The sequence below is a fragment of the Polypterus senegalus genome, chromosome 3 (assembly GCF_016835505.1).
Source record: "Polypterus senegalus isolate Bchr_013 chromosome 3, ASM1683550v1, whole genome shotgun sequence".
In the NCBI taxonomy this organism is placed as follows: Eukaryota; Metazoa; Chordata; class Cladistia; order Polypteriformes; family Polypteridae; genus Polypterus; species Polypterus senegalus.
The window spans coordinates 70,340,064-70,352,370 of record NC_053156.1 but is presented as its reverse complement, the minus strand read 5'-3'; the positions used below and the strand labels follow the sequence as shown (position 1 = coordinate 70,352,370).

General features: G+C 36.8%; 1 protein-coding gene across 8 annotated transcripts in view; it reads left to right on the top strand.

Annotated features, from left to right (window-relative positions):
* The window catches only part of lama2 (laminin, alpha 2), an 852,572-nt gene that overhangs the window by 753,684 nt on the left and 86,581 nt on the right, over positions 1 to 12,307 (top strand). For all 8 annotated transcript variants that reach the window (XM_039747473.1, XM_039747472.1, XM_039747479.1 and 5 more), the window contains one exon: positions 4,487 to 4,646. In XM_039747473.1, the coding sequence (XP_039603407.1) occupies positions 4,487 to 4,646 (160 nt within the window). The remainder of the gene's footprint in view (positions 1 to 4,486; positions 4,647 to 12,307) is intronic.

The window sequence follows — 12,307 nt, the reverse complement described above, 5'->3', positions numbered from 1 at the left end:
TTCCAGTTTTATTACTGGGCGCAAATATACAGTCGATAAGAACCTGGACACAAATAGAAGAACATACACAGGCATGGACCGCAATAGAAGTAAAATCCTGCAGTACTACTTTGTATTCCTTGCTCTGCTCCAATAAACACACGTTATCGGCAATACACTAATAACCCAATTGTGCTCCACTCACTTAGAATCTGGAACCAATGTAGAAAGCATTTTAAGACGGAGAAGCTTCTTTCTGTGGCACCCTGCAAAGAACCACCTCTTTCAACCTTCACAAACATATGCAGTTTTAATATCTGGAAAAATTTGGAATTAACTTGCTTAGAGATCTTTATATAGACAACGTCTTTGCATCCTATGAACAATTACATTCCAAATTTAACATTCCAGCTACAAATTTCTTTCACTATCTTCAAATCAGGAACTTTGTTAAACAGAACCTTCCAGATTTTCCTCATCTTGCACCCTCATCCACGCTGGAAAAATATTGCTCAATTTCAAGGAATTAGACTCCATCTCTACAATATATAAAATCATTTTACAATCCCTTCCTTTCAAAGATCCAAGAGGACACTGGGAAAATGACCTCTCAATTAATATATCAGAAAAGGAGTGGAAAGTAGCAATGCAGAGAATTCACTCAAGCTCCATATGCAAAGCATACAATTATACAACTCAAAATTATATATCGAGCACATCTGTCTCGACTAAAACTCTCCAAAATGTTTCCAGGGCATGATCCAACCTGCGAACGTTGCAACCAAGCCCCAGCCTCACTGGGTCACATGTTCTGGGCCTGCACCAAATTAACATTATTCTGGACAAAAATTTTAATTACCTCTCAGACAGCCTTGGACTCACAATCCCTCCTAACCCATCAACAGCTGTGTTTTGGGTTCTTCCAGAGGGGCTTAAAGTGGAGAAAGACAAACAAATTGTGATTGCATTCACTACACTGTTGGCACGCAGACTTATTCTGATAAACTGGAAGAACCCAAACTCTCCTCTTTTAAGTCAGTGGGAAACTGATGTGTTATATTATTTAAAATTGGAAAAAACAAATACTCAGTTAGAGGATCTGTACAGACTTTTTTCAAAACATGGCAGGATCTAATCAGTAATATTTTGAAATGATTTTATAAAGCACAGAGAATTTGTTGATTTAGGTATTTTACAAGCCTTAAATTTTACACCGTTTGGCTTGCTCTCTCTCTCAGGGTGGGGATCGATCTGTTCTTAGCATAATTCTTTTTTGTAAAACTTGATTGCTATGTATTGATTGTAATAAAATTAATAAATAAAAATTAAAAAAAAAAAAAAATAGGCATGCAATGCAAAGTTACAATACAGCTTACAACTTATTTTTGTATAGTGCTTTTCACTGAGTGCAGGCATAGAGCTTTGTAATCAATTCCCAATTAAAATGCAAGTATAGATTTTACTAATTACTAAATTCAGAATTAGAGAGAGAGATTGGGAGCTGGTGCTGATAGCGCATTGCTGCACCCACCATGCAAAGAACCACCTGGATTAGGACCCGAGTGCAGCACCACACTGGAACCGTGTGAGATTTTTTATGGTGGCTGGAGTGCCAATCCTGCCACCAACCCCCAAGTTTACCCTGTGAATTGGAGGACCTGCTTGCAGGGCTGGATGCAGATTAACATCATACCCGGGACGTAGCAATTGCAAGTTAAGGGCCTTGCTCAGGGGCCTAATGGAGTAGAGTCACTTCTGGTGTTTACAGGATTCAAACCGGCAACCTTCCAATTGCTGACACAGATCCCTAGCTTCACAGCCACCACTCCACCCATAATACATAATAATTAAGAATTTGCACACATAAAAATACAGATTTGTTAAAACACATGTAGAACTTAGTAGGGACTGATTAAACATGCATAGAAATCAACAATATCTGTTCATTAATTATTTGATGAACTATGGCCAGCTGACAACAGAGGAAACTAAAATTATTTTTAAAAAAGTCAAAAATAAAGTCTGATATAGTCACAGTCCTCGAGACTTTGCAAGTAGCCACCTACCCCTTCTCTTGGGCATTCTATAGTGGAGTCTGTGCTGGGCCATCCAATATGATGAGATAATCTTTCCATGCAATGATTGCAATATTTCTTTACCTGGGATGACTTTTCTATACACAGGAGAGCAACCTGGCACCAAGTGCCACATCCAGATACCTAAAAGAGAAACAGAATAGTAGAATAGAATAGTAAAGGTTTATAAATACTATATTACTTACATTTCTGTATAAATGACTAAAAACCGAAATGCAGTATGCACACCTAATTAGCAACTCTAGTCGGGGTATGCTACATTACAGTAGTGAGTCTTCAGCCTGGATTAAAAGCCAAGAATGAAGAGTCATCTCTTATATTAGCAGGCAGATCATTCCACAACTTTTGGGACCTGGAACTGAAATCTCAACCTCCCACTGCTGTTTTATTAATCCTTGGAGTCATAAGTAGACCGACATCTTGAAATCCAAAAGTGCGTTTTGGGTTGTAAGTATGGATAAGTTCAGATAAAAGAAAAGTGTCTTGGCCAGTTAAGGCTTTATATGTTAAGAGGATGATTTTGAAATCAGCCTTAAGTTCAGGACACACAATGCAGGAATGCTCCAAAGAAAGAAATGCATGTTGACAATTGAGGAGATTGTCAAAATACTCTGAACTTTTGAACATATGAAATAATTGCTTTTACATTCTTACATTAATGTTTCTTTGAAGTCTACTACTTAGCAAAGTTACATCAGTGATGTGCTAAATGTCACACTGTATTTTTTAAAGTTGAAGACAAAAGAATGGTTGCCAAAACAGAAAAGTTTCACTTGCTCTAGATGAGCCACCAAAAGTAATAAAATACATTACGACTTCAAGAGGAACTAAGAGAATTAAGTATCAAATGTAAGTTCTTACATTTGTAAACATAAGGGCAGAGAGTTTACAGTTGTTTAGATAGTCATGCACCAATTTATGTCTGACCGAGCTGAGGCAATTCATACTTACGTCAGATGGTTGGTGGAAAACAATATAGTAATAATGTTCTAGAAATTCCCAAAACCAGCCTCAGTAATAAATATTTTGTAACTATTATTGTTATTTCACAGGGTCTCATATATTTTCTGACTCTTGTAGGGTCCTTTAAGTTTTGTTTTGATCAGCACTGCTCCATGTGGCAAATTCTTATATATTCCACCCTCAATGCCTTACTTACACCAATACTTGGTTAAACAAGTACAACTGAGGGTCCCCCTTGGTGAAACAAACTCAGTTAGAAGTGGGAAAACATATCACACAGTGCTGCCAACCACAAAATCACAACCCTCCACAACCTACTCGTGAAGCAACTACAGAAACCCATTGCCTACCACCAGCAACCTGGGTCGCAACTCAGTGGTTGAGAAGTACAAGCTTAGGCAACCCACTCACAAACCAACAATGGCAAACTGCGATCCACTGGCAGTGTGATGCAAATGGTTAAGATACATTGCCTTGCATGATCCAGTGTGCATACACCAGGCAAAGATCAGTTTATGCTACTCCATACCGGTAATCCACACCATACACACAAAGCTTCAGTTGCAATGATCTGAGCTCTTTGTGACCGACATATGGCCAATTTTACATACGCCAGAATGGCCATTCCCACATGGAGCTGTAAGTTGGTGCATCACTGTTCCTGGCCTTTTAAAGAAGTAACTATTTAGAAAACATAAGAGTCAAGGGCTTCTTATCTTTAAATTCGTTTTCATTTGCAGTTTATTTTAGGATTATAGGTCTGAATGTTTCACTAGTAAATAAATACAATATTAGGAGCTTCTTTTACCATAGCAACACATTCAAATAATAACATTTCTGTTATCTAATTTGTGAGTTTCTCACATTTGTGTATACAGAGTCACCAAAGTGAGATCATTGTATACTCTGATATGATGCCACTGTGTGTCGGACTAGTTTTTTATGTTTTGTTTTACTTTGTGCACTTACCTCCCCCAGGTTAAGAACCACCTTTAGTGTTGAAACTATTACTGATTAATTAGTTTATCTTCTCAATTTGGGGACACTAGTTTATTATAGTGGAGCAAATGGTCTGAGCTTTCTTTTTAATTATTGTGTGAGTTATCTTGTGTAAATTAGTATCCCACTGAAGCCACCATAGGTGTAATACTTGGGATTCAACATTGCTGTTATTCCATGGGAAGGATACTATCGCCCTTGTATCAGCTCTTGAGGCCACTAGATGTAATAGGTCTAAAACTCCTCCAAAGACTTCTGTACTTTCAGACCAGTGATAGAGTGATTTTACTTTACTTTCTTGATTAAAATGAAACCATTTGGGACCCTTCATGAACCTTTTAGCTAGGGGTTGTTTAAATTTGCTTTATGGTTTTAAATACATTGAAATATTAATTAAATAATGTTTGGCCTTTTCTGAAATGTTTAATGAGCAGATAATTTCTTTGCAGGAATGGACGCAATGGCAGTGTTTCAGTACGTGCTTTGGAAGGCCAAAAAGCAAGCATAATGCCAAGCATTTTCCATGGAGAGGCTCCTGAAGGTTACAGCATCCTAGATGTTGGTGCCAATGCTTATCTGTTTGTTGGTGGCATAACTGGCAAAGCAAAGGTATGAATAACTGCCAAATTTTGATTTCTGTAAATATAATAAATAATGCAAATATTGAAAAGTTAAGCAAAGATTATCCTCACTATGAAGATTTAACAGCATATCACTGCTCTTACACCTTTGAACACTTAAACCAACAATTGGGAAAATAAAAACAAATGTGTTTTCCCTAGTACTTTTGTAATTCAATTCACCAAACCAAGTTAAAAGCAGAATTAGATAATTATGTATGTCTCATTATACAATATGGTATCTGTGTCCTTTTGTTCCTCCCTCCAGAAGGATAATTCATATTTTTATTACATTTTTAGTTAATACTAGTATTTAATATGATTTACAGTTCACAATGTAAAGGCATAGTGTTTAGCATTGTTGCATTACAATCCCAGGGATTTGGGTGAGATTCTAGGTCTGATTACTGTCTTGCAGAGATTGCATATTCTTCATGTATTTGTGTAGCATTACTCTGGTTAATTAGCTTTTCTGTCATGAATGAAAAATAAATTGTAGCGTGTGCAATTTAGATTAGTTGTTTATTGTTGCTGTGATGGACTAATGCCCTGTGCACAGGGTTCCTGTTGTAGTGATACACATAGCATTTCAGAATCAGAATCTCTTTTATTCACCAGTAATTAATGTACAGGAATTTGGAGCTTTGGAGCTACTTAGAGCATAACACAACATCACACAGAAATAACATTCATAACATACCAATAATTTTTTTCAACCATTGTAATCTAGACTGGAGCATTGTTGAATCAAACCAGACAGTAATGGAGAATGTAATCACACTTTCATTTATGGTTTTGTTGAATTGGTCTAGGATGGAATGGGAAATATTTAGTTTTTTTTACTTTTCCCAGCTAAAAGTCTATGTAATAGTTGTCCCCCAAAATTTGAAGGATTCCACCTTATTAACTATAGAATCATTCCTTTCTAGATGTAGAGAGGTTGTATCTGCTGTTTATGAAAGTCAATTAACATCTCCATTGTCTTGGCAGTACTGAACACCAGGTTATTTGTAGCACATCAGATCGAAGGCCCATGTTTATGGCATCGTCCACACATTTATTTGCCCAGTATGCAAACTTCAAGGGGAGAAGATGAGAACCAGTAATAGACATGAAAATGAGTTAGAAGTACTGTTGATCAGCAAATTTCGCAAAAGTGTTATTCGCAGCAAATTTGATGCATTTGCTGTGACTGCCCCCCAGAGTATATAATGCTGATCATTTGCATTACAGGCTCTGTGGGACGAGTTATCTGTGCTTGTAGCCAAATGTGCAGGTTGATCTTCGAGTTCCATGTCAATATAAGAGAAGGAGGCACATGTCCTATGCATGCACAGCGAGAGTAAAACAAACCTTGAAGGAGCCTGACACCAAAACAGAGGAGACTGTACGAAATAATAATAAAAACGAAAGATTTATTACTATTTACAAGACTTTTCTATCATTTTGGTAGAATTTAAAAGTGGAATACATCAGCACAGACAGTTATAGAGCTTTCAGTGCAACTTCAAAAAAAAGAACGTGCCAATGGATTCATTCATGACATGCCACTTTGAACTTTTTGCCTTTAAAAGACCTACATATTTTTCTGACTTTTGACTATGATTTTGACATTTCTGCTTTGTTTTGATGAAATATTTGATTGCGTGTCTCTGACTGCGTTGTTTCTTCTTTGATCTCATGAAGGCACAGTGGTGCAGTGGATGGCACTGCTGCCACACAGCTCAGGTCACCTTTTTGGCCAAAATAATAAGTCCAGTATAGTTGGAAGATATTTCCCTAGCTGTCAGAGACTCTTTAAAGACAGCTGCACCATTCTAATCCAGTCAAATCTAGTTCAGTGAGCCCTTTCCCAACGACTTTAATGCAATTCGCTGAGTTTGGTGAATATCGCATACATTTGCGTGATTTCAGGGAACTCACAACGAAGTGAACTTGGTAATGTTCGCTGATCACTAGTTAGAACTAACTATTCAAATATTCAACTAATGTAAGTGCAATAAGAATGTAAGCATTAAGAACCGCTCATTTGATCTTTTTTGGGAACTGGACCAACAACAGAAGATTTAAAGTAATCTGGAACAGCACACTGTGCAAGACATGCAACTGAAGAGAGGAGCAATCTGACTTACAGTGTTTGATTGTGGTGGGTGAGATGGAATCAGACTGGCAGACTTTTTAGCAGTTCTGTCTTGCAAACACCATCCAGACATTATAAATTCTTAATAAACAATGAAGAAGAGGAGTGAGAATTTCCTGAAGAAGTGACTGGTGACAAAATCACTTCAGGATGGGACGAGCAAAAGGATTATTAATAACATTGTCATTCAGCTCATGAATGTTTCCACAAGTATTTTTAAAAACGATCGTATCATTCCAATCCAGACAAACTTGTACTGTTTCATCTGCCACAGTAGATGATGAATGTATAGATTTTGTCATTTGTTTAACTGATTTACGCCTTTGCTTATCAATGGGTAGCAACTTGAACATGACCAAAATTACTCAGCTGTGTGCAAAGTCAAGCCCAGTACTTGCCCTGTATAGCACAGTAGCAGTAATCTAAAGTCTTCCCCTCTTTGGTATGGCATTTAACTAGCTGTTTGTATCTGGGAAGCTCGATAGTTTGTGTAGTTGACAAAAGTCAACTTTTGTGTAGTTAAAATTGACTCATCACTATAATCGGGGACTGTTCTCCAAATTTGTAATGAAATCTGCTAAACATTATAACAATGCATTTAGACCAGGAAATTAATATTTAACATATTTCTTTTGTTTGAAGTACCTGGATAAAACTGTCAGAAGGCAGGCCAAGGACAAAGCTGAGTCACAATACTGATAGTCTTTAACAGAGGAGTGTTTCAATGTCATAATCAAAAGAAAACACAACAAAAGGTCAAAAACAGACTGACCAGAAGGTCTCTAACAAAACTATGCTCTTTGAAGAAAGCTGCTCATATATACCATATATACTCACAGTTAAGTTCTCCCGCATATAAGTCGGGGCTTGATTTTACCGTATATAATTTCCACTATATTATAATGACAGTTGTATAAGTCGAATGCGGAAAACTCACGTTGTTGGTTCAAGAGATTATGATATGCTAATGCCCACCTGAGAGAGTAACCACAGAGCACACTGCCTTTTATTTCTATGTATTGTGCCTATGTGACCATACAGTAATACCCAAATTATTCAGAAGCGACATTTGAATTGTTTTACGTTTTTTCTATCTCCCACCCTCATACACCTTTATCGTAAGAGCATCCCTTATCTACAATGGAGAGTTTGATCAGAAGAAAATATGAAACTGGTTTCAAATTAAAAGTTGTTGAAGTGGCAAAAGAAATTGGTAACTGCGCTGCTGCAACAAAATTCAATGTGTCTGAGAAACTCATGCAAGATTGGAAGAAGCAAGATGTAAAAAAAAAAAATGCGTCATATTTTTGAATGGACGTATAAGTCGGGGTCTGATTTTATGATTGATTTTTCGAGTTTCAAGATGCGACTTATACGCAAGTATATATGGCATATAATCAAGTGATAAAATATTGCAAGTCACCATCTTTTATCGTCACAGGTTGGTGATGTCACAACTGCACCAGTAAAGCAAACGTGATAACTATCTGCATGGCAGCCATTACTATGAGGATAACATAATAATTATCTACACTTTTATGATAATTTTGTTTGAGTTAGCTGTATAACTTTCCCTGTGTACATGTGGAAATATGGTGTGTGTGTGTGTGGACACTGTGGTAAAGTTTTGACCTTAATCAGTCAGTTCCTGTTGTTTTTTTCTTGAAATATATATAAAAACATAAGAAATTTAACAAATGAGAGGAGATTATCAAGCTCATTTGTTTAGCTAACAGCTAAGCTGTCCCAATATCTCATCCAGATACTTCTTAAAGGATTTCAAAGTTTCTGCTTCAGGTGCACGTCTCACAGTTTGTTCCATATTCCCACAACTCTTTTTGTACAAAATTGCTAAATGTCTTAAGTCTTAAATGCACTTCCCCTTATTTTACAGTGCATAATTCTCCATTATGCTGATCTACTTTATAAAATCTGAGGATTTTCAAGACCTGGATTAGGTTCCCACACAGTCTACTCTACTAAAGACTAAACAGGTTTAATTCTGAGTCTTTCAAAATCTTAAGCCCTGAAATGCACTCAGTTGCTCTCCTTTTCACCGCTTCAATGTGTTTTTTGTAGTATGGTGACCAGAACTGCACACAGTATTTCAGACGCAGTCTAACTAGTGCATTATATAACCTAAGTATAATGTTTTGTCACTCTGCTGTGCTCTCCATTTGCACCAAAAAGGGCAGAGAGCAGTGATCCAAATTTTATGGGCTGTTGTTAGTGTTGTCATTGGAAGTGAACGTGGACGGGTGTCCCATTCCTTCTTGGTGTTTAAAACTTTTTCAACCATTTTTAAATGTCTCAATCCATTTGTAAACACCCTGTCATGGTAAAACACTGTATCCATATTGTGCAGAAAGCCTTTTTTTGGATTTCATCCCATGGTACACCTTCAACTCATAAAAGGTGGATAACTGTTCACTGTTCTTCTTTGGTGCAAATGGAGCACAAAGTGGCCATGTTCACTTCTAGAAAACAACAAGAAAAACTGACTGTCACCCAGACACACCATATTTATGTTTGGTGAGAGCCACATAGCCAACCAAGGCAAAATTATCACAAAAGTGTGAATTATTATTGGCATATTCTCATGGCTTCAACTATCAAATAAAATGCAGCATAAATGAATAAATAAACAGCAATCCCATAAGAATACTATTTAAAAAAACATTAATGAAGTAATTTTCACAACATTTGCCATGCAGCAACATTCAACTGGAATAAACAGGTTTGAGAATGTTACATTGCTTACACGGATAGCCTCCAATATCCCCCAACGATGTAATGGGATAAGTAAGAGTTCACAAACTGATGAGTGAATGGTAGTGTATAGTACAGACCCTTACAAGAAATATTCTTCATTTGCGAGTACTTGCAATATATGTGACTTGTGCAGGGCTCATAATAAGTCAGCAGCATGATTAAATTGGCAGTCTTCTGCTTTAGAGTCACCTTAACAACTAGGACATACTGTAGAGGAAAGATTTGCACATCTCCAAAGTGGTCAAATAATAGTGCATATTGTATTGATAATATAATGCAATGGTTTCTTATCTGAAAAGTCAGTAAGGTAATTTAAATTAAAGCAGGTCACACTGTCTGCCTCTGTGTTCACCTGAATTTCCTGTTACAGAATGTAACCTGTTTAAACTTAAAAGATGGCCTAGCACTTTGATGTTTTGGTGTGAACCCGTTCTTTTTTCTTTTTTGTACTCTATTGCCTATAAATGAGGCAATTTTAGAATGTGAATAGTTACAATAAGAGATATTGTGCTAGAATGACTTGTTCTTTGGTTTTTATGTCTGCTCATATTATTCTCACATCCTTTCTGCTGTGACCATCTACAATACATAATAGACATTTTTGACAGTCTTTCTGTGTCGTACTTTTGCTGTGTTTGCTGCCCTCTGCTGAATAGGTACACATACTGTACATTATATAACTGACACCTCAGAAATTGCAGAACTGGAATAAAGTTTAGGTAATTGCAGTTTGCACAGGTTTGCATTCTACAGTATTATTTGTATCTACATATTATGCTACGTACATAGCACGTCTAAAAAGACCTTTGAAAAGCAAGAAAATAAAGTAAAATCACTCTGAATGAGCTTTCCAAGGTCAGAAATTTGGCAGATAATTTGAGAAATAAACATTTCTACCAGTAAATGGTGTAGCAAGGCCACTAATAAAGCTTTAAATAGACCACATGCTTTTGACTGATTTTTCAAAAAGAAAAGAAAAGTACTCTATCATGCTAAAAAAGAGTGACCCATCCCCAGTAAAGGACTAGAAAATGTCATTTGGGGCAGGGGCCAAGGTCAAGATGGTTCCCAGTAGGTGGCTGATTAAGTTGCTGCCTTAATGTGTTTCCTTCTCTCTCTACCTGAAGTTCTCACTCAACTGGCTCTAAAATGGAAAAACTGGCTAAAACATACCCTCGTATGGACACCAGCACCTGTGATCCAGAAGATATTGTGGCCCCTTGCTAGCCCTAAGTGGCCTCACTGTCTTTTAATAGATGGCTGGATATCTGATGGGTGGTCAGTCCTTTTCCATTCCAGGAGAACATTACTTGTTTCCACCCAGGCTGTTACTATCTTTCTTCTGCATTGTTCCTTCGGATAATTGTATTTCTTTGGCACCATTACTGTAAGGGTCTACTGCCCCTTCTAAAACTGGCATACATGGGACTTCTACTACTATCAGCATGGTGTTTCTTCTTCTCTCTCTCTCCACCGAAGGTATAATGCAAAATGTTTCTCTGTTCTGAGCAATCCTTTTAAGCATTCCATTCTTTTAGTTTACTTCAATCACCATGGAGCATACAGGTTCCAATTCAATTCATGGCTTGTGGTTGGAGGAGTCTTTCCCAGAAGCATTGGGCGAATGACAGATTATGCCACTGCAGGGCATACATGTTAAATTCTAGTGATACTTAATGCCTTTCAAAACAGCTGACACAAATTAGGGTGCTCTATCAAAGAAAGTGGAATCGTCAAGGTCTGACAGTGTCCCCTGTTTTTTTTGGCAATTTGTTAAAAACAAATACATGTGCAGCTCATGGAGAGTTATTAGCAACATAGATAATGGTTAAATATTCTGTTGAATAAGGAATATCAAAAGTACATGGCTATATGGTTCCAAGGCATTCGTTGGGATAGGAAATGGGTTAAAAGGACAGCAAAAGAACAATGAATATTTTAGTTTGTTCCACGAAGGGCTCACATGCAGTATAATCCTGTGTCTTTTTTTATGGATTTCCAAAGATGGTGTCTATTGCATCTATTGATTGCTTTAAATATACTTGGAAAAACCTGGCTGCCCGACAAGTGAATAAAAATACCAATCTTGTCTTGTTTGCACAAGATATTACACTAGACAGAATAGCACATAATGTAATATCGACTGCAAATTTATGGTTAATGAAATTTAATGTAAAAGAATATCAAGTATTACACATTAGACATAAATATTATGTGTATTACACATTACACATAAGAAATAAAAATATTAGATTTCATTACACATTGAGAGGTTTGAAACTTAAAAGTACACATTATGAGAAGGGGTCACAGTGGACTCATCATTATCTACAACCAGTCAGTGTAAAGAAGTACTTGAGAAGTTTAATGGGATGTGGGGTTATACAGCACCATGTGTAGAATACAGGTTAAGTTACTGTATATATCACACTAGTAAGGCCTCTTATGTTTTACCATGGACAGTTGTAGTCTCCATAATACAAAACAGACATAGCAGCACTAGAGGAAGTCAAGCGAAGAGTGAAGTAAAGAACTGAGATCTATGAGCTAGAGTAAAGATTGAAGGAGCTAGATTTTTTAAATTTAAGCAAATGGAAATGAAGAGGTTTTATGGTTGAAGTGTTTACAATCATGAAGAGAATTAGTATAGCCATAACTAGCAGTTACTTTAAAATTAATTTTACAACAAGAACACAAGGATACACATGGAAACTTGTCAAGGGTGACTTTTCCACAAA